The sequence below is a fragment of the Ursus americanus genome, chromosome 26 (genome assembly GCF_024610735.1).
Source record: "Ursus americanus isolate L20-20 chromosome 26, mUrsAme1.1.p, whole genome shotgun sequence".
NCBI lineage: Eukaryota > Metazoa > Chordata > Mammalia > Carnivora > Ursidae > Ursus > Ursus americanus.
The window spans coordinates 36,002,807-36,026,200 of record NC_142152.1 but is presented as its reverse complement, the minus strand read 5'-3'; the positions used below and the strand labels follow the sequence as shown (position 1 = coordinate 36,026,200).

At 47.1% G+C, this 23,394-nt stretch overlaps 1 protein-coding gene across 2 annotated transcripts; it reads left to right on the top strand.

Moving 5' to 3' along the window:
• Window positions 1-649: 649 nt before the first annotated feature.
• Window positions 650-21,561, top strand: LOC123803951 (corticosteroid-binding globulin). Of its 2 annotated transcripts, none has more exons than XM_045815803.2 (5): window positions 650-828; window positions 12,204-12,835; window positions 16,893-17,163; window positions 19,415-19,562; window positions 20,915-21,561. In XM_045815803.2, exons 2-5 carry the CDS (start codon window positions 12,223-12,225, stop codon window positions 21,098-21,100), a joined length of 1,218 nt encoding a protein of 405 aa, XP_045671759.2. In that variant the 5' UTR covers window positions 650-828; window positions 12,204-12,222; the 3' UTR covers window positions 21,101-21,561. The 2 variants fall into 2 exon arrangements, with proteins under 2 accessions (XP_045671759.2, XP_087712326.1); XM_087856200.1 differs by lacking the exon at window positions 650-828 and adding an exon at window positions 7,457-7,558.
• Window positions 21,562-23,394: the final 1,833 nt, after the last annotated feature.

The window sequence follows — 23,394 nt, the reverse complement described above, 5'->3', positions numbered from 1 at the left end:
CAACCATTTAAGGAAGCAACAAGGTCAAATTTACACACCTTTTGTCCAGATTTTAGAGAAACAGAGTACATTTCCCAAACTGTTCAATGAGGCCAGCATGACACTGAGACCCAGATGTGGCCAGAGCGGTAGTCAGGGGGCACCTCGCGACCACTGTGCGTGACACATTGCATTGATTATTTCCACTCATCAACACGATAACCCTCTTAGGTGGGCACAATTCTTCACCTCACTTAATGGACCAGAAAATTGAGGTCTGCAGACAGTAAGGGATTTGCCAAAGTCACATAATGAGTAATTGCTGGGGCGACACTGGAAGCAGGTCTGACAAACTCCAAAGGTCCTGCCAGTTTCTCTTACTGTTTCAATTCTAATCTCCTGCCTCCTCTGACCTCAGGGGAGGTGGGAGGTTAAGACACTGAGCCACAGAGAAGTAGGGCAACTTGCCCAAGGTCACAGAACAAGTTGGTGACGGAGCAAGGGGATAGGCTGGGACTGTGCCCCAGGCCCCTGCAAGGGACCTGCAGAATGTGCCCCCAGCATCCCCTGTTCCTGGGACTTTGTCAAGCGACTACCCAGTAGGCCACACGTGGACTGCCAGGGGGCGTTCCCATCCCCACTCCACACCCCGCCAACCTCCTGGGCCCAGGAATCCGCCCTGTGGAATTCCTACGGATCGAGATTGGAGCGTCCCCAACCCCTGCTCTGCTGTGGGACTGGGCAGGGAAGGACCGCTGAAGCCCGAGGCAGCTGAACTTCATGGTGAAGACTTTGGTTGAGGCACCTGCGTTCAAATTCTGACTCCTCCCCATGCTGGTGTGACTTCAGGTAAGCCCTCTAACCTTTTTCTGCCAGTTGCCCAATCTGGCAAATGGGAATATCAATAATCACTAGTATTCCTGTGCCTCGGAATACATCAGGCACTGTTCTTTGCTCTCTCCGCATATTAGCTCAGGCATTCTTTACAACAACTTAACAGATTCTAGAGACCAGGATCTCTGTTCCTCAGCTCAGGTGTAGAGAGCTGATGTAAGGTGCTCGACATCACACAGCTGGGGTCTGGATTCGAACCCAGGTCCGTGCTCTTGATTGCATGATAATAATACCTACCCTGTGGCTTCTGCTGAGAATTAGATAGATCCATACACATAAAACACCAGAGCCGGGTGTGCCTGGGTGGCTCAGTCCTTAAGCGTCTGCCTTCCGCTCAGGGTGTGATCCCAGAGTCCTGGGATCGAGCCCCACATCAAGCTCCTCCACTGGGAGCCTGCTTCTTCCTCTCCCACTCCCCCTGCCTGTGTTCCCTCTCTCGCTGGCTGTCTCTCTCTCTCTCTCTGTCAAATAAATAAATAAAAATCTTAAAAAAACAAAAAATAAAAAACACCAGAGCCGGCACCCAGGGAGGGCTCAATAAATGCTGGCTGCTGTCCTCCCTGGTCCCAGACCCCATGATCAGTGCTTTATACTCAGCTGTGAAACCAGAGCAGAGTAGGAAATGGCAGGTAGGAAGTCTAAAGGGCAATAAAAGGGAGCCAGCTGATGCAGAAGCTTACCTGTGAATTAATGGCTGCCCCTCGGGGCTTATTTCCTGCCTATCCAGGAGAAGGAGGCCCCAGAGAGGGTTAGAGCCCTGCTTTGTCCAGGAAGAGCCTGAAGGCTGAGCATGCAGGTAGAACAGGTGGGTTCCACAATGTGGGCCAGCAGGGCTGCAAGACCAGGAGTCAGGCAGTTCCCCTGACCTACCACAGCCAAAAGGCAGGCTCTGGGGCCAGCAAAGGCCATCTCAGTTTAGCCTGCGAAGCCCAAGATTTGGCCCATGCCACCCCCACACTGGCCATCAGTACAAGTTGGCATCCTGCTTTGCCAACACGGCTCATGATTTCTTGGGTAAACAGCCAGCCAGGGCTCAGCAAAGGCCAGCCAAAGCTCTTGCCTAGTGATTCTGATCACCACAGGTCCCTGGCTTGATATGACCTGTCCCACACCAGGGCTAGGTCCTGTTTACTTGGAGATGGGATTCCAGGCAGCACTGCCTTATCCACAAAGCTACAGAAGTTAGACGGCCCTGAGCAATCCACTGGTCCCAGCTTCTGTGGTTGGCAGTGTTGGACAAGAGGAACCCACATTACACATCTGTGATGGGGTGATTTCATTAGGGGGAGTTGGTCATTCTTAGAGGACTCCAGCCAGAAGCTCCTCCCAGGATTTGGAGTGAACCCTGGAAGACCAGCAGTTCTTTCCCAGATGAGACCCACATGCATCAATGCTGAACTGGGCCTCCTGAACCGGGTGGTCTCACTCACCTGAAGGCCACGAGCCAGGGTCTGGTGCACACAGACCAGCGGTTCAGGGAACACGTGACTAACAAATGGACATCTGATTCAAAAGTACTTCAGAGAAATATTCATTTAGAAAATCAGTTTTCTTCATTAAGGGGCTCAGGTTTATGGTTAAAGACAAGGTCTTCTTGTCAGGCACTAATAGTAGCCAGTACTTGATAGGCACCAGTCACTAAGGAGATGAAATAACAACAATTTCAGCTCTGGCTCTCCTGATCAAGGCCTGACCACGTGCTCGCTGCTGTCCTAGGCTCACGGATGCATCCAGCCTTCGCCATGTATGATGTATATGTATATGTACTTTTAGAATTCTTTCAGAGTCAATTTCATACACCATGACCTTTTATTCTTAAATACTTCTATGTATATTTTCTAAGAATTGGGGTATTATTTTCCAGTAAAGCTCTCAACTTCAGGAAACTCCCTCTAATGTACCATTCACATTCCAATCTCATTGATTGTCTCAGTAATGCCCTTCATAACACACATTCCCACAGTTAAGGAGGATGCATTGAGAAGCCATCAGGGATGACTTGCTGGTCTTTCCAGGGTCACCCCAAACCCAGGGAGAAGCTTCTTGATGAAGCCCTCCCAGGATCACCCCCTCCGCCTCTGGAATCATACCATTGCAGATGCCATGCCTCTTCGAGCTCCTCCAAGAGGTAACACATTTTGTCTTCTATGACACTGACACTTTTTTAAAGAACACAATCCCTGTTGTCACTAAATGGCACAGACATATGGGAAAAGATGAATTTGATCCCCACCTCACACCATATACACAAATCAGATCTAGATGGATTACAGATCTAAATGTGAAAAATAAAGCAATCCAAGCTTCTAAAAAGAAAATATAAGAAAATAGGTTGCACAACATCAGGGGAGGCAAAGATCTCTGAAACAGGACAGAAGCAACACTGACTTCAGAATAAACAGAAGGATTGGGCTCTGCTGGAACTGTGCACTATGTTCACCAAAAGATTCCATACAGATAGCTAAAAGTCAGGCCACAACCCTAGAGAAGCTTTTTCGCAATATATTTATCTCTCTCCCCGATACTCCTACCAATCAATAAGAAAAAGATAATCTGACTGAAACAGTCACTTCTCTTCAGTCTTACTTAAACAAGGTACTTCTCAAAAGATAATATCCTTAGCTAAGAGGGAGAAATTATATTATCCTTTTAACCAGAAAGTTCTAGCTCTTGTGTATTTAACAAAAACGTTTAAGCTTATCTGGCACCTCCCATATTTTACTCTAAGTAGTAAAAATAAATCAGACCATACTTTTCACAGTCCACCTGAAAATCCCATCAGCTACCAGCTCTTTTGTAATATTTTCCACGTTCGTGTTACCGCAGGTGATAGCGTTGCTAAACTTCTGTCTCTACATAGTAATTGTCCTCTTCCTCCTTCCCATAGCCTGGTCTCCACTTTACATTAAGCTCTTAACAACAACCTGCTCAAGGATCACAGGTGTCCACTAACTGCCATTATAAGACCTTTCCAATTCCCATTTGTCAGCTGACCCCAGAACTGCTGCCTCATTCTGTCTTTGTTATGCAGCACCCTGCCCATTCCCACATAACTAAGTCTGTTCTAGGTAATATGGCCTAATAATAAATTATCTAAAATTTTAATAGTTGGAAACAACCATTTATTATGCTCTTCTATTCTGAGGACAGGAATTCAGACAAGGCATGACGGAGTGGCTTGTCTCTGTTCCCATGAAGGCCAGGACCTCCACTGAAGGTTTTTTAGTAAAGGGCAACCACCATAATACCAAAAATAGAATAAATATTTTTTGAATCAATAGGAGAAAATTCAATCTTTTTAATGCAAATAAGTAAAAGACACAAAAAGAAAAAAATAGATAGTAAATTGAATATATGAAACAAAATGGTATGTCAGTCGTAATACAACAATAATCAAAAATAAATGTAAATAGGTTAATTTTGCCAATTAAAAGGCAGAGAATGTCATTTTGGGATAATAAAAATAAATTCAACTAAATGTTGTGTATGTGAGACACTTTGAAAACGAGAAAGCAGAGTTTGGAAATGAGAGGATGGACTATATCAGGCAAGTGTGAACCAAAACACAGTTAGGAAAGCAATCTTCTTAGAGTAGAATTTAAGGCAAAATGTGTCATATGAAACAGAGATAAAAGAAAAATAAGCAAGAGAGCAAGAGGATATAATTATCAAAAGTGCATCTTCTTTAATAGCCTCAAAGGATATCAACCAACAACTGATAGAGGTAAATGGATGAACAATCATTTTTGGAGACTTTAACATCCCCCCTGAGAGACGGAAAGGTCCAGAGAACAGAGAATCAGCACAGATGGTAAATAAAAGAATAAGCTCCAGCAATTCTACATATACACATATGTATACACATCTATGCATATTGAACAGACACTATCCATTACTTTTTAAGAAAACATGGCACATTTATAAAAACAAAGCACATATGATTGCAAAAAATCCTCAAGAAGTTCCGCATGTTCAATATCATCCCTTGTTTTATCCTCCTCACAGATACCATATTTTTTCAAACTAAAGGTTTCCGGCAATCTTGCATCGAGCAGGTCTGTGGGCACCATTTTTCCGACAGCATCTGTTCATTTCATGTCTCGGTGTCACATTTTGGTAATTTCCACTGTATTTCAAACTTTTTCATTATTAGTATATTTGCTATGGTCATCTCTGATCAGTGACTATAACCTGCAGAAAGCTCCGATAATGTTTAGCATTTTTTAACAATAAAGTATTTTTTAATTAAGACATATACATTTTTTTAGACATAAGCTATGGGACGCTTAATAGACGGTGTGTGGTGTAAACATACCTTTTATATACACTGGGAAGCCAAAAACTTCATTCAACTCACCTTATTGCGAAATGCACTTTATCGTGGTGGTCTGGAACGAAACCAACAATATCTATTAGGTATGCCTTGTAGATAATACTTGCTGACCAAAGTGAAATAAACGTAAATAACACAAAGGGCACCCAGGTGGCTCAGTCGGTTAAGAGTGTCTGCCTTTAACTCGGGTCACGATCTCTGAGGTCCTGGGATCAGCCTTGTGTTGGGCTCCCTGCTCAGCGGGATACCTGCTTCTCCTACTCCCTCTGCCTCTCCCCCTGTTCGTGCTCTCTCTCTCTCTCTTTCTCTCTCTCTCAATAAATAAATAAATAATCTTAAAAAAAAAGTAAATAACAAGAGTAGCCTAAGGTTCTAAATATACTAAATGACATATTACTAACTTACCCTAGGGTTAAAAATAAAACCATAAAGGGAATTAGAAACACATCGAAACATGACAATGATAATAATGGATATCAAAAATTTGAGGGGCATCACTCAGCCAGAAGGTAGATGAAGATTTTTAACTTTAAATACATTTATATGGAGACTGGAAATGTTAAAAAGTAGGAAAGCTAGCTAAGCATTTAACTCAAGAAAACAGAAAAAGAACTACAGATAAAAAAACAAGGAATTGGAAACAATGGTAAAAAAGTAAAAATAAAGAAAGAAATCAATAAAAAAATAGATTTTAAAAAACGAGTAAGGATTAACAAACAAAATTAAAAACCAAAAGCTGATCCTTTGAAGAGTAATTAACTAGACAGATTTCCCTAACAAGACTCATCAAGGGGGAAAAAAAGAGAATAAAATGAGAAATGAGAGAAAATGAGAGAAAAAATATGTAAATAAAATATAGAAACAAAAAAATTACTGATATGACAGATTTAAAAATAATAAATTCCTAGATATAAATTTCCAAAATTGGCTTAATAAATAAAAAACTTTTTAAAAAGACCAACAAGTATTAATAAAACTGAAGGGCCCCCAAAAACTCTAGAACTGGCCCTGGGTGCAACTTTTTTTTTATAATAATTTTTTATTATGTTATGTTAGTCACCATACAGTACATCCCAAGTTTTTGGTGTAAAGTTCCATGATTCATTACTTGCGTATAACACCCAGTGCTCCATGCAATACGTGCCCTCCTTAATACCCATCACTGGCCTATCTCAATCCCCCACTCCCCTTCCCTCTAGAGCCCCCAGTTTGTTCCTCTTTATTCCTGTAAATGGCTCCCCTCATCCCTGGAGGGAATTAATAATGTTATCAACTGGCAGAGGGCACAGGACCCTGGCTAGGCGTTCACAAGGCCATATATTCTGAACGCTGTGGTCAGGCCAATGATGAGAGGTCATGCCCGGAGTCCTTTGGGGGACTGATATGAACAGGGAGAAAAAGTGAGTCTCTCCAATAACCAGTTAGAACCAAATAACTTGGAGCTGCAGTGGTCACCTTTGTCCCCACCATACAAGCTAAAGCAGGAAAGCTGAATAAAGAAGAGCTAAGAAAGAATTAAAAAGAGAGAGAGAGAGATGATACCCAACTTGGAACCCCTGAATCCAGCCAAGCCTGAAGCCCTCCCCACCCTTCAGAACTCTCATTCATGAGACCCAATAGGTATTCTTTTTTTTTTTTTTTTGCTTTAAAAAAGTGTGTTGTCTGTCACTTCCAACCAAAAGAGAACTACTAAATAAAAATGCAGAAAAGAAGGTACTAGGCTTTCGAGTACAACGGTCTCGGATTTGAATCTCAAGGGAAGTTCACTTAAGTTCCATGTGCCTCCGTTTCCTTATCTAAACAAAAGTGATAGTAACAGTATCTAATTCATAATGTCTTTGAAAGATTATATGAGATAATCCATGGGAAGCACTTGGCTGCTTTTCTTCCACGTCTCTTTCCTACCAGACGGAGGTCCCGTTGAAGGCAGGACCTCATTAGACTCATCCCCAGCCCAAGCTTAGCACCTGGTTATTCACAGGTGTCCATGCCATCGGGCTAATTAAGGGCACCTGTGGCTTCCTTGCCAGCTGTCACCTGGCAGCCACAAGCACTGACGTAACTCCAACCTCATTTTGATATTAAAAATAAAACCTCAGGGAACTGAACGCAGAGGAAAGTTAGCTTGCCGCATTGCTGTGTTTGCTCAATGTCCTGGAAAAGATTCCCATTGGTTAATGTCCGGGGGGAGGGGACCACCGAATGGTGAAGGCCACTGGCCCCCCTCTAACCATTAACCAGCAGGGAAGCTGGCAAACAAGATTTAGTGGTAGTGCCCCGCTGGCTTACTGTACACATACTAGGACCCAGGACGGCCGAGCCCATGGTTGCTGCCTGAGCCCTCTGCAGACCGTGAGTAGCACCTGATCCCTGCCCATCCTTCCTGCTCCTGCCCAGCTGCCAGAACGAAGCCACGCACATCTTGCCTCTTTAATTTTTTAATGGGCATTGAGCATTAGGGCAGCCAGCAGTGATCTGAGGCCGGGTGCATGAGCAGGGATATGGGGAGGGTTTTGCAGTCTGTGGGTCACCCATGGGGGTTTGATTTGCTCCGGCCTCCAGCTTTGCAGGGGTTGGCACTCACCCAAGAGCCATTCCCATCTCTCACTCCGCTGAAGCTCGTAAGCCCAGCCAAGTAACACGAGAGTCTGACAGCTGGGCTGGATGGGAGCCAGGCAGCGCCCCTGCTGGGGGATGCAGGCAGGGACAGCTCTGCCCATTGGCACAGGGGACTGTGTGTGCCCCAGGGTCACACACACCTAGCTCCTTGCTCATCCACCTGGGGCGAGGATACTGCAGAAGCAACAGGACTCCTTGCATGACACCACGTGTTCTAAGGCTTAAATGCGGAGGGCCCGAGATGCTACCTGGCCCAAAGGGGCATTCGTGAAAATTAAGAATGCAGTGGGCATTTACTTCGAGCCTCAATTAAAAAATGAGAGACAAGGAGGACATACATGAAATTCATGAAGAATACGGACACTCTGCATTGTAACGCTGCTGGGTATTTTTTTGGAGACCAATTTTCCTCTCAGCACTTTGTTTTCTATAGAGAAAGGCAGAACAGCATGGCACAGGCTCTGAGGCCAGACTGCAGGACTTAGAATCTCAGCTCTGAACAGGTTACTCTGTCTCCCTGGGCCTTAGTTTTCTCATCTCTAAAGTGGGCCCAGGATGACCCGCTGCGCGAGGCCACACAGGAAAGCACTCATAACCGCTGGGACTGATGTTCGCGACAATCTCGGGAGGTGGATGGAGTTTTCATCCTTACACTGGGGGCTCAACATAGAAGGGGATGAGGTGCAAAATCCCAGAGACAACAGGAAGAGGAGGGGAGGCCAGAAGAACTCGTAACTGAACAAGCCCACCCCGCTCTGGGCTGCGCACTGCACCAGGTCCTTGCGCGAGAGGGCTCCGGACAGGTGTGGAGGGGACGGGGCGAGCTGAGATTTCACTGCAATGTGACGGGCCGTGACAGGGAAGCACAGAGAACAGGGTTCCTGGAGGAGAGCTGGGACCTGAGCATCCAAGGACAGAAGGAGGTGAGCCAGGCAAGGCAGGGAAGGAATGGGACTGCAGAGTGGGTCACAGAGGGCAGGACTGGGGCAGGTCTGTGTTTGTCCCCAGCTCCTGGGTCAGAGCCAAGCTCCAAAAACAATGGGAAACTGAGATGACCCGCCCTGCCCTGAGCCTGAGCCTGGCAGAGGGATAAAAGTCTAATAGGTGCTGAAGGAACCCCGACACATGCAGCAGTGTGGTGGCTCAGACTGCAAGGGGCCAAATTTGAGGCTGGGGCAGGGTCATCACCAGGCACGGAGTCATGAAGACCCCCTGGGCCACATTAGTGAGGACCACCCCCTCGTGGAAATAATGGGAGCCATGGAAAGCATTTCAGTGGGAGAATGGCCCATCAGCTTGCATTTTTATAAAAGATGCCTCTGACTGCAGATGGGATAAAGGGTGGGAGGGAGCTGAGCAGGGACAAGAGACCAGGTAGGGGTGACCACTAATCTTGGAAGAGGTGACGGGCCCCGAACTCGGACTGCATACTGAGACAGGAACGGGAAAGCAAACATCAGAAAATCAGAATGGCAGATGGGCAAGGCCAATGGTGGGTATTATTATTGACTCTATATTATACCAAGGAAACGGAGGCAGAGCGTAAATAGTCCACCCGAGTCACCTCGTTGGTAAATAGCAATGCTGGGTTCCTAATCCAACGTGGTCTGCCACGAAACCAGGAAAATGAGAAGCCAGGCTGCCGAGAAGGGAGGGGAGGGCAGCAGGGCTGTTATCAGAGCAGAAAAGCAGAGAAGCAGGGCGCTCAGAGCAGAGTACTTCCCACCAGGACGGACTTGTTCCCATCCCATGGAGGGAGACTCATGGGGAAGGTCAGAAGAGGGGTGGGGTGGGGGGGTTTGCACCTGTCTTTCATGAGGTTCTGGTTTTGAAACATGCCGGGGACAGGGCCTCGGGTTGTTTCAGAGCAGACCAGTGATTCCCGCACTCAGAGGGCAGCACATTCTCCTGGGGGCACTGGTTTCCCTGTGGGCTCTGGGCTCCCTCCCAGAATGGCTGGGCCCATAGGTGGGGCCGTGCATGGGGACCTGCTCCTCTTTATTGGGATACAGGTGGCTCCACAGAGCCGAGCTTGGGACCACAGCCTTGCAGGTGGAACGTTCCCTTACTGCTTTTGACCTTGGCTGCATTTTTTCAGTTGCTCTTACCAAACATCTTTTAATGACCTGTATTTCATTTTTTTCCCTGACTTTTTTATTATGGTAAAATACACAAAAGATTGATCAGTTTAATCATTTTTAAGTGTGCAGTGGCATTAAGTGCATTCCCATCACTGTCCAACCACCACCTTCCATCTCCAGAACTTCTTCAACACCCCAACCAAAAGCCTACCCATTAAACACGAACTCCCCATTTTCCCCTCTCCCTAGCCTCTGCTATATAGATATCCACATACATGTAACACTGTGAAATAGAAGAATATGTATCAGTCTCTGCCCCCGGGTTGCTGACACAGAGCTCTTCAAACCCTTCTAATTTCCTAAGTGATAAGGGCAGCAGGAGCATCTCTTGTTCTAACATTTGGTCTCTGCCCCTGGCTCCTGACGCAGAGTTCCTAAATCCCTTGGAATTTTCTGGGTGATCACAGTGTCTTTTGTTCTAATGAGGTGACATTTGTTAGGTGCTTGGAGAGCTTCAGGATGGGGCTGGTTCCAGAAAGGCCAAGCCATGATTAGAAGCTTGGAATTTTCAGTCCCACCCTCCTTTCTCTGGGAAGGGGAGAGGGGATGGGGTTAATCATCCACCCTGCCCATGTGATGAAGCTTCCATAAAAATCCCAAAGAACAGGGTTTGGAGAGCTTCTGGGTCTGTGACCACATCTGCATGCTGAGAGGGTGGGGCATACCAGCTCCACAGGGACAGGAGCTCCTGCACTTGGGACCCTTCTGGACCTTGCCATATAAATCTCTTTATCCAGCTGTTCATTCATATTCTTTATTACACCCTTTATAATAAACCAGTAAACGTAAGTGTTTCCCTGAGTTCCGTGAGCCAGTCTTGCAAACTATGTCTTTGGATCTGAAATGTGTCTCTTGTAGTCAGTGTATAGTTGGATCATTTTTTAAATCCATTCTGCCAATCTCTGTCTTTTGATTGGAGGAATTTTATCCATTTACATTTAAAGTAATTGCTAATACAGAAGGACTTCTGCCATTTCCTATTTGTTTTCTATATGCCTTATAGAGTTTTTTGTCCCTTGTTTCCTGCATTACTATCTTCTTTTATGTTTAGTTGATTTTTTTGTAGTGAAACATTTTAATTCCCTTCTCACTTCCTTTTGTTCATCCTCTAGAGCTATTTTCTTTCAGTTACCATGGAAATTACATTTAACATCTTAAAGTTATAACACTCTCATTTGAATTTATGTCAGCTTAACTTCAATAGCATACAAAAGCCCTTCACCTATGTAGCTCCATCCCCACATTCTTTCAGTTATTTAAGTCACAAATTACATCTTTATTTATTTATTTATTTATTTATTTATATTTTTATTAGATTTTATTTATTTATTTGACAGAGAGAGAGAGACAGCCAGAGAGAGAGGGAACACAAGCAGGGGGAGTGGGAGAGGAAGAAGCAGGCTCCCAGCAGAGGAGCCTGATGTGGGGCTCGATCCCAGAACGCCGGGATCACGCCCTGAGCCGAAGGCAGACGCTTAACGACTGAGCCACCCTGGCGCCCCTACACCTTTATTTACTGTGTATCCAAAAACATAGACTAATAGTTGCTTTTTGTGGATTAGTCTTTTAAATCATATCAAAAATAAAAAGTGGAGTTACCAAGCAAAATTACAATAATACGAGTTTTTCTAATTGCTCATATATTTACCTTTACCAGAGATTTTTATTTCTTCATATAGATTGTATTTAGTCTCTAGTGTCCTTTCATTTCAGCCAGGACTCCTTTCAGCACCTCTTGCGGGGGAGGACTAGTGGTAATAAAATCCTTCAGCTTTTGCTTATCTGGGAGTATCTAGATTTCTCCCTCATTTCTGACGGATGGTTTTACCAGATCCAGGATTCTTGGTTGACAGTTTTTTTCTCTCAGTTCTTTGAATATATCAATTGGTTAGATATTTAAACTTTCTGGGCCTCCATTTCCATCTACCTCAGATCATAATAATAATACCTACTTTATTAGTTTGTTGGTGAGCCTTAGATGAGAAAATACAGGCAAAACACATAGGTTGGTATTGGGCAACTGGTTCATACTTGATAAATCATAGCAGGTATAATCATACTTTCAGGTGAGGAATTTGAGGCCCAGAGTCCTGACTTGTTCCAGGTCACACAGCCAATGTGAAGGAAAGAACTGAGGCTTGACTGGGGTACTCCATGGGGTCTTCTGCCTACCATTTCACCATGCCTCACTGCCTTGGAGACCCTACATTATCTGATTAGAATTCCTGATTTTGCAGGGCCTGACTATCCTGGACAATGCTGCTTGCCCTGTGCACCTGTTTCCTCTGGCTGTCCACCACTGACCTCTGGACCGTCCAGGCTAAGGACCCAGATACTGACGTGAGCCCAAGGACCCCTCACCGGGACTTGGCTCCAAACAATGTGGACTTTGCCTTTATCCTGTATAGGCATCTAGTGGCTTCACTCCCTGGAAAGAATGTCTTCATCTCCCCTGTGAGCATCTCCATGGCCTTAGCTATGCTGTCTCTGGGTGCCCGTGGTTACACACGGGTCCAGCTTCTCCAAGGTCTGGGCTTCAACCTCACCAAGTTGTCTGAAGCCGAGATCCACCAGGGCTTTCGGCACCTCCGCCACCTCTTCGAGAAGGAGTCAGACACCATGTTGGAAATGGCTATGGGTAATGCCTTGTTCCTTGACCGCAACCTGGAACTTCTGGAGTCATTCTTGGCAGACACCAAGCACTACTATGAGGCGGAGGCCTTGGCTGCAGATTTCAAGGATGGGGCTGGAGCCAGCAGACAAATCAATGAGTATATCAAAAATAAGACACAAGGGAAAATTGTGGACTTGGTATCAAAGCTGGATAGTTCAGCCATGCTCATCCTGGTCAACTACATCTTCTTCAAAGGTACTCCCCCACCCACTCCATTGCCAAGAATAAGAAGAGCCATCAGTAATAAAACCCAGGGTGCATTCTTGGGCAAAGCCTTTGATTTTACAAAGCACATTTTCATCTGTGAATCGCCATCTTCCCCATAATCCTATTAAGAAGGTAGAACATACCATCTTACAAGGGATCAAAATGACACCCAAAAGAATTGAGCAACTTGCCCAAGCTCGTGTAGGTTCTTTCAAGGCCCAAACATGTGATCATGAACAGACTGGCTGCCTCATGGTCTACAAATATTGGCTGAGTGCTGGCTGTGAGTCGGGCACTGGGCCAGGGGCTGGAAGCACAGCCTAGAACCAGACAGACACAGCCCCTGCCCCCCAGGAGCTCCCCCTAGATGGCCCCTATGTCACACACTTCCCCAGCACTCACAGCCAGCCCTGACCAAGTCCCATCTTGGCCAAACTTCAGCCTGTCCTCACCAATTTGGAGCAGGGTTTTCCAAAGCTCTTGTTCATAAAAATCACCATGGCAACTTGTTAAAATTACAGATTCCAGAGCCCATGCCAGACCTACTGAAGCAAAGCTTCTGCAAGAAAGTTCTAGAATTTGTATTTTTAACAAGGCCCCTTCCCCCAGTCATTTTTGTGATGAGACAATTTGGCAATACATTGTCCTTGAGAAGAAAATTCTATACTCCTTAGTTTATAGCACTGGTTCTCAACCCAGGGTGATCTTCACCCCCTTTTGCCCTCAGGGACACTTAGCCATGTCTAGATATTTTGGGTTGTCATAATTGAGGGTGTGGTGGGGTGTGTTCCTGGCATCTAGTAAGTAGAGGCCAGGGAGGCTGCTAAGCAAGACAGCTTCCACAATGATATCTGCTCCAGAACGACTGTTGTCCCAGGGCTGAGAAACCCTGGCCTAGTGTCATCTGCTTCTCTGTCCTTTCCAGCCTCATGTCTCAACATTTTCCTTCCTCCAGGTTCCCAATACACAGCACACTCATACACACACACACACACACACACACACACACACACACACATTTTCTTTATCCATCCATCCATCCATCCATCAATGGACACTCAAGTTGCTTCCACACCTTAGTTATTGTTAATAATGCTGTGATGGACATAAGAGTAGAGTTACCTCTTTGAGACCGTGAGTGCATTTCCTTCTGATATATTCCCAGGAGTGGGACTGTTGGATCATATGAAATTTCTGTTTTTAATTTTTTGAGGAACAACCATACCATCTTCCACATAAACTTGGCTGCACCAATTTACATTCCCACCAACAGTGCAGGAGGGTTCCCTTCTCTCCACGTCCTCGCCAACACTTGCTATCTCTCGTCTTTCTGATACCAGCCATCCGCATAGGTGTAAGGTGATAGACCACGGGTTTTGATTTCCCTGAGGACTAGTGATGTTGAGCACCTTTTCATGTACCTGTTCGCTATGTGTGTCTTCTTTGAAAAAAAAAATCCATTCAAATTCTCAGCCCATTTTTAATTGAATTACTATTTTTTGCTATTGAGTTTTATGAACTCCTTTTATATTTTGGATATTGACCCACTACACAGTCTGCAACATCTTCTCCCGTTCTGTAGGCTGCTTCTCATTTGGTTGATTGTGTCTTTTGGAGTCACATCCAAAAATCATCACCAAAACCAATGTCAAGGAGCTTCTTTTTCCCTATGTTTTCTTCTAGGAGCTTTATGGCTTCAGATGTTACATTTAAGTCTTTAATCCACTTTGAGTTAATTTTTGCAAGTGGTGTAAGATAGGGGTCCAGTTTCATTCTTTTGCATGAATATCCAGTTTTTCTCACACCACTTACTGAAGAGACTATCTTTTTCCCATTGAGTAGTCTTGGCTCCCTTATCAAATATTAGTTGACTGTATGTGCAGGGTTTATTTCTCGGCTTTCAATGCTACTCCATTGGTCTCTGTTTTTATGCCACACTCTTTTGATTACTACGGCTTTACAATACAGTTTGAAATCAGGAAGAATGATGCCTCTAGATTTGTTCTTTCTCAAGATTGCTTTGGCTACATTTTTTCCATACAAAAGGCAGCATTCTTTACAGGGTCAAGGAGTCTGGGAATGTTTGCCCAGAAATGTTTCTGGGTGACAGGGCTGTGTGCTGCCTTGGGGTACCCAGGCTTTCTGGGACACAGAAAAACTAATTGGCAAGCATTCTTTAAGCCAGAGATACCCTGCCATGTTTCCAGCAAGCCAGGATAATAGAGAGCAATGAAGAGTGACATAGCTATCATCACTAAGCTTAGGACACATGAAGTGTCCCTGGCATGTTCCTTCCTTACTTAGTGAACTATCTTGACAGTCTTTTTTTGGAAAGATTTTCCACAGGAATCATCCTTGCTCTCTCCAATTGGCCCCCATAAATTCATAAGTTTCCCTACCACAAGTTCTCCTGGCCTAAGAATTTTCAAGAAGAAATCTCTTAAAGTAGAAGTTAGACCCCATTCTGTATTTTGTGTTGTGCCAAACTGGGTATGTTATGTTCTTCTAGAAAAGAAATATCCAGGAAAAAGCAAATAGCAAACTTTTAAGGATGAAAAACCTAACACTGAAAAATACTCACCTTTTTTGTTGCTGTTGTCGTGAGTTGGACAAGTTAGCCGCAAAACACGGCTGCTTCAGTCCAGGGGATCCCAGACCTCCTGTGGAGGATGGTTTGAGAACCCTCCAATGATCTCACCTGCTGTGAGACCGCCAGACTGTGACATCACGCTCAGTCATCGGGGATGGAGCAGGCACACAGTTTCTGGGCCTCCAGGCTCCACATCCGTAGCCCTTCCCCTCCATCCTCCCACCTCTCCCTATTGCCTCCCTTAGCAGCCCTTACAGTGGGGTTGAGGCTGGCTCGGAACAAGAGTTCTGGCCTTGGGATCCATAGACCTCCCTTAAAGCCTGTCCTGTTCTCCATTTCTTGAACTGGATTGGGGTCTTGAACAGGACCTCCCAATGTCCTGTAGGCATTGGGAGGCAGAAGGGTCTGCCTGGAACTCTGAGGCAGCCACCCTCAGGCAGCCTCAGCTGGGAAACAGAGACCTCACAAGGACTCCTGGGCTTGAGGTCAAATCAGCCAAGACCAGGATTCCCTGGACTCGGGGTCCTCAGTCACCTCCAGACCTGAGGAGTTAACCTAGAGCATCGGAGGCCCTGATGAGGTCAACCTCGGTCTTTAAACATCCAGAATTCTGTCACCTGTGAGAGGACCCACAGTTGCTTGGAATAAGCCCAGAAGGGCCAAAGAGGCTCAGTAGATGGGCCTCACAATCAGGCAGGCTTTGGCTCTAAGGAGGAATTTTCCTTCCGTGAGAGCTGACCAGTAGTGAAAGTCTGGTGTGTAAAGGTAGTGAGTTCCCCATCACCAGGCAGGCAAAGAGGCTGTGTGATGCCATCGTGGAGCATGGGGGAGGGATTCAAGTCCAGCTGTGGGTGGAAGAGAGTGACCTTGAAGGCATCTTCTCATCCTGACTTTGCTTCCAGGAAATGTGGTGTGGCCCTCAGGGTCACACCGGAGGTCAGGAACCTCCCTCAGGGGAGTGGACACAGTCCACTGAGCAGCTAGGCTGCCTGCTGGGCTTCTGTGGCCAGACGTCAAGGCATGAGCATGGAATGGGTGGTCCATTTCTCCAAACTCCTCCACACCGACCTTGAATTTGCAACCCAAGTTCCATTTGCAACCATTTCCAGACCCTTCCTGTCCAGGATCCACTCCAGGCCCGGGGCAGGGGGTTGAGGCAAAGTCTAGTTTACTGACTTCTACCCCCAAATCCAAGGGCATTCTCCTTTGTCTCCCTCCTTTCATTTTTAGAGGCTCAGAAACAATTAATAACCCCCAATCCAGTTCAAGAAATGGAGGAGAGAACAGCCTTTAAACTGCTAGGCATTTCACAACTTACCAGAAAATTCTAGCCGCTCTGGTGGGGACCTTCCAGGGAGCGGCCGCCATGACACCTGCATAGCGGTCTGCTGCCACCCAAACTGCATTCTCGTCCAGCTCTCACAGGCCTGTCTCTGCCCCCTCCCCCCCTTCCAGGCACATGGGAACACCCCTTTGACCCTGAGAGCACCAGACAGGAGAACTTCTACGTGAACAAGACCACTGTGGTGAGAGTGCCCATGATGTTCCAGTCTGGCACCATCAAGTACCTTCACGACCGGGTGCTCCCCTGCCAGCTGGTCCAGCTGGAGTACTTGGGCAACGGGACCGTCTTCTTCGTCCTCCCAGAGGAGGGGAAGATGGACACGGTCATTGCCGCGCTAAGCAGGGACACCATTCAGAGGTGGTCTGAGTCCCTGACCACAGGGTAAGCCCTTGTCCTTCTCCCCCCAGACTCACCCTGCAGGGCTCATTGTCTGCTTCTGCTGGGTCTCCAAAGGCCTGAGGCGCTCTGACCGAGAGGTCAGCCCTTTTTATCCGTCTGTCCGCTGACACTGAGAAACTTTGGTGCATTCCACAAAGCGAGGTCCCCCTTCCCTGGGAGCCTAAGCCGCCCTCTGTGTTCTCACATTTTTGCATCGTTGGCTTAAATGGAGTTCACTAACAGCACCCCCGCCCCAGCCCCCAGCTTATCCATTGTTTATTATCTTGCTTCCCTGACATCAAGCACAGTCCAGACTCCTGGCAAGCCCCATGAAAAATAGAACAAAATGGCGGCGATCTCCATGACGGAAACAGCACAATGAATGGTTCTTAAGTCACTCAGGGATGTAGCTCTTCTTCAATCAATCAGCCCATCAGTAAATAAGTAAGAAAGGAAAGACATAAGTAGGTAATACGTGAAGAAAAGGGAAAAGGGAAGAGAAAGAAAAGGGAAAGAGTGAGGGCCGTACATGCCGATGGGCTGATGGTTGGGAGGAGAACCGGCCCATGAACCGTGAATGCCAGATCTCAGGCACACACCGGAGATGGGCTCCGAACGCACGCGCAGGGGGGACTGGATGAGCATGTGAGCTAGGCATGAATGATGAATGAATGAATGAATGAATGAATGAATGAATGATGAATGATTGAACTCATTGCCCCCAGGCACCTCTGAGCTAGACAGCAATAAAAATCATGGTCAAGCACGTGCGCAGCCCCAGCCTGTGCCTTGGAGGAGGGGGGGATGTTCATGAATCCTCACTCTCGTGAGATTGGAGTGCTGTCTGTGCCCCAGCAATCAGAGCAGTGCCATCAGGGTGGGATCTGGTGGCGGGTGGGGCGCTGCAGACCCAAAGGGCAGAGGCGACGCAAGCCAATCCTGCCTCCTAGCCTGTGGGAAATGAGAAGAATAATCTTTCTTTTCACACCAAAAATAATCTTTTCGCTAAAACACTTTAGCTGAAAAAACATCAATAACACATGCCATTTTCTCCAAATTTTTAAAAAAATAAACACCCAAGGCTGTCTCTTGCACCTTTAGCTGTCAAATATGATTGGGCATGAATTCTCTACTCCATCCAAATGATGGCCCCCTAGCCCCAGAAGGCAGACCCTATGGTTCCTCACCTCCAGGCTTGTGTCACCTCTTCTCCCACATTTCCCCTCCCAGGATCACCTCCTCCCCTCATTGGAGCGCCATCCCTCAAGGTCCGGCTACTGCCCACCTCCTATGGAAGCCTCCTTGCCCCACACTGGGCCCCTGAGCACCCTCCCTCCCCTCCTCCTCCCTTCCTCCCTCTCCCTCTTCCCTTCCTCCCTCTTCTTCCTCCCTTCCTCCCTCTCCCTCCTCCCTTCTTCAGCTCTCCCTCCTCCCTTCTTCAGCTCTCCCTCCTCCCTCCCGCTCCCTCCTCCTTCTCCCTCCTCCTTCCATCCCGCTCCCCCCTCACTCCCCCCCCCCCAGTCCTCCCATGAGGCAAGGGGGCTTTGAAGCAGCTCCTCGTGGCCTCTCCACAATTCTGCTGCTTCCCAGTGGTCTGACTTTGGGAAGTTCCTCAGCTCCTCTTGAGTTTCATTCTCTCTGTGGGGACACTGTGGATGCTGGCTTCCAACTTCCTAAGGCTGCAAGCGCACGCGTGCATTAGATGCGATACAGAAGCTAAAGGACATCCAGCAGGTGTTTGGTAGGGCCAGTCTCCCCGACTGCCAGCAGCTCTCCCCCATCTAGTGCCCTTGTTGCCCTGCACTGCCTTGCTGTGTCGATGAGGACAAGCACAGAGAGGGACAGGGCTTGGTTAAAGCCACACAGCCTTAGTGGCAGGGCTGGGGCCAGGAGCCTGCTCCCAGACGGGTGCTCCCTCCACTCCTCTGCTTCTGCCTGGGGTGCTTGGGGGACCACAGGGACTTCTTTAGGGACCCTTCTCTTCAAAGTCCAGGGGCACAGCTATACCACAGGTGGAATCCACTCAAAGGAAGAGCTGAGAAGAAAAGATTCAGCAATTCATAGGCCCGGAGAGGACGCTGCCTGTGTGATGGAGGGAGAGGCAAATCCTGCGTCTTGTTCTGTCCCTTCCCCTTTTCCACAAAGATCGTGTCCAGCTGGGAGGCAGGGTCTGGAGGGATCACAAGGGAAACCAAAGTCGGGGGGCCGGCCCAGCCCAAGGAAAGGCTAACCCCATCTGCTTACCCCTGAGCAGCCAGGTAAACCTGTACGTCCCAAGGGTGGTCATCTCCGGAGCCTACGACCTCAGGGCCATCCTGGGGGACATGGGCATTGCAGACTTGTTCGACAAGGAGGCAGATTTCTCCGGCATCACCCGAGAGGCGCCACTGAAGTTGTCAAAGGTAAGTGTCCCTAGAGTCCCTCTTTTTTTCCGCAAAAAAATCACAGTACAAATAATAATAAGGAACATGGGGCCCCTTCACGAATAGGCCTCTAAGCCCCAGGTGGAGAGCCCCGGGTCTTATCCACACCCCAACTCTTACAACAGGGTAAATGGAGGCTCAGCGGGAAAATATGATGTCCCCACGGTGACACAGGAGCTAGTGACAAGGGTGGGACCCCCTCCAAAAAGGATCCAGGAAAATGGGAAACATCTGAATGCAGCCCCATCAGACGGTCTGCCCAGAACACTATCTCCCTTCATTCTTTAGCTTTATGCTCTGTGGGTCCCTCCGTCATTCAGAAAACATTTATTGGACACCCACTCTGTGCCCCAAACTGCTGGGCTCCGGGGGCACCTGCATTACTGAGACATGGCCGTGCCCTCACGGGGTCTCAAGGTCGTGTGGTGGCCGAAAGAGAGGGGGCAGGAGACGGCTGAGGTGGCAGCAGCCCCTTCCTCAAGCACACAGACTTGGACCATCGTGGTGCCCAGCACACCGTGGGGGCGATAAAATGCCCGGTGTGCAGACGATGGGGTCAAACAGCCGCTTCCTCGTATGGGGAGCACGATTTCTCCAAGGACGAGCCTCTGGCTTGGGAAAGGTAGATCGCTCACCAGGGCCACAGAGCTGGTACATGACAGCCTGACGTTTGGCCTGGGGTCTCTCCGACTCAAAGCCTCATTTCCCAAGACAAAGCACAGGGCTGCTGACCCCAGGCCGGCTTCTTGCGGTGCCTCCGGCTCCTGGCTGTCCAGTCAAGGAGCTCCCCTGCCCCAGAGGACGTTGATCATTAGCCCGTTCTGATTCACTGAAGGCGTCTCACACGAGCTGCACAAGCATTTTGCTGATTGCAGAACTCCTCCCAATTTTGATCACAGCAAGAGACAGTTCAGCTGCCCCTTTCCGTTCTGAGTAGACATGAGCACTTGCAGAAACGGGCCCCTAGTGTTTGGCCAGCAGGGTGCAAAAGGAGCAAGGTCCGCCTCGCCCAGGACCCGGTAAGGAGTGCCTGATGTGGACACTGAGGTCCAGTGTGTACGGCGAGATCCCTGATCTCCCTGTGGTGGGCTCCATCGGCCCGCTTTCTAGGGAAGAAGTCTAGGTGTGAGCTGGGTTCTGGAGGGGGACAGACCCTGGCCCTCATCCTGGGGCTGCCACTTAGATGAGGAGCCAACAAGTGACCCTCTCTGAGCCTCAGCTTTGCCACCTGTAAAACCAAGGCTGGGAGGAATGGGAGCGGTGAGGTGTGGCAAGCTCCCAACATGCCCCGGGTGCTCAGCCTCCACCTTCTTCGGTCCCGTACCCCACAGGTGGTCCATAAGGCTGTGCTGCAGCTCGATGAGAAGGGCTTGGAAGCAGCCACCTGCCCCAGAGTCATGCTAGAGGGGGCGTCTGAGCCTCTCACCTTCCGCTTCGACCGGCCCTTCGTTCTCATGATCTTCGACCACTTCTCGTGGAGTAGCCTTTTCTTGGGCAAGGTTGTGAATCCGACCTAAAGCCGCCCCCCAGGAGCCGAGCCCCAGCTGACCCTGCGCACCAGCAACGCTCTGGGTAGTGGGAGGCTCCCCCTGTCTTCTCCAGGTTCTTCTGTCCAAATAAATCACCATCACTGCTGCTGCTGGCAGGCGTGCTTGAAGGGATGAAGTGGGACAGGTGACAAACTCGAATGACAGCATGTGATCTTGACCCCTGTAATTTTCTGGTGTGGACCATCGTGCTGTGGTTTTGTAATACGCAGAAGCCGGGGGAAGGGTATGTGGAAACACTATCGTTTTTGTACATTTTTGTAAGTGTGAAATTATTTCTAGAAAAGGAGGAAATCATGCAAGCCCAAACACGACAGAAAGACATCTTTGAAGCACTAAGGGGAATGTTGTGACATCTTCAAAAAAGAAAGAAACAAAACAATCCTTCAGAAACGAAGGCAAAATAAAGGTTTTACTCCAGACAAACAAAAGCTGAGAAAGTTTGTCACCTGCCCTAAAGAAAATTTTTAAGTAGTTTTTCAGGCTGAAACAACATGGTTCTAAGTGGAAATTTGGACCTATGCAAAAGAATGAAAAGGACTGGAAAGGGTATATATGCGAACAAAGAAAAAACGTTGTTTAAATGTCTTTAAAATATAATTAACTGTCTAAAGCAAAAATAGTGATCGGTTTGTTGCTTCAAGCTCCAGAGCTCCCTTTATCCACTGCTCTGCAAAAACTGGATCTGGACATGATGTTAAGCTTTGTCAGTAGAGGGCGCTAGAGAAACGTTGCCAGAGGACGAGACTTACCCTCCTAGTTTGGGGCAAAAAGCATTAAATGAGATAAAGAAGAATTAGATAGATGATAGATGATAGATAGATAGATGATGATAGATGATAGATAGATAGATGATAGATAGATAGATGATAGATAGATAGATAGATAGATAGATAGATAGATAGATAGATATGGAAGGTATAATTAGACCTGAATCCTAAAGCCATCATCTTACTTAACAAGAAAACACTAAATGCATTCCGATTAAGGTCAAGAGTAAGACAGGGCTGCGTTATATCCGCCACCATTTCACATTGTCCTGAGGGTATTAGGCCATGCAGTTAGACAAGAGAAAGCAGAGGGATGGAATGGGAAAAAATGAAATACAACACTACTTGCAGACGGCATATAATACACTTGCAGAACTCTAGCAAATCAGTGATAAAACAAACTCATGTAACGAAAGAATTCAGCAAGCCGTCAGGCGATAGCATCAACATGCAAGAACATTAGCCTTCATATACACAAATCACAACCAGTTAAATAATGGAGGAGAAAACCCAGTAATAACCCCCCCCCAAAATACAGCACTTAGAAATAAACAAGAAATATGCAGAATCTACATTGAGAAAATTATGACACGACTCCTTAGAGATGCAAAATCAGACTTGAACAAATGGAAAAGATACTCCTTATATAAGACACCTCAGTATCGCCTGGATATCCGTCTTCTCTGGGTTCATTTAACAATTCGATGGTATTCCAATAAAAGTACTAGCAAATTTTTTTTTTCTTTGGAAATAGGTAAGATGATCCCGAAGTCCATATAGAAAGATAAAGAGCCAGGAAAACACTGACAAGGAGAAGATATGGGTGGGGGTGGGGAGGATAGGGAACCAGCCTGAACAGATATGAAAGCAATCCACACAGATCCTCTGATTGATTCTGTGGCTCTGGAACGTAAGTCTGGGGGCAGCCCAGTGACACAGGCTTGGGAGACTGGAAGTAGACACCAGGACACATGGGAACTTAATACTCAAGAAAGACTTTTAAATAAACAGTATTGGGAAAACTGCATAGTCATTGGGGAAAAAAGATACAAGTAGACCCATTCTTCACACCATACATAAGAATAAACTAAGAATCAGAGATTTCCGTGAGAAAAAAGGAAGCTAGAGGAGTAGGAGAAGAAAGCACTGGTCAATTCTTCTACAATGCAGGCGTAGGAAAAGGTTTTCTGCCCATGACTCACAGTCCAGATGAAATTAAAGAAAAGATGGGCAAATTTGACTACATAAGAAGTATGTTTTTTAATTGCCTGGTCAAAAATTCACACTTTGCAACAGAAATGAAAACTGGAGAGAATATATTTGCAAGGTCGTCACTGGGCAGGTAGCCCTCACCTGCGCGGCTGGAATATATGAAAACACGTTCAACTTCATTTCCAATTTTAAAAGAATGCAAGTTAAAACTCCACAGAGGTGCCGTTCCCTCTCTGTCGGGTCGGCACAGCCGTGAGAGCTTCCCAGCACAGCCCGCGGATG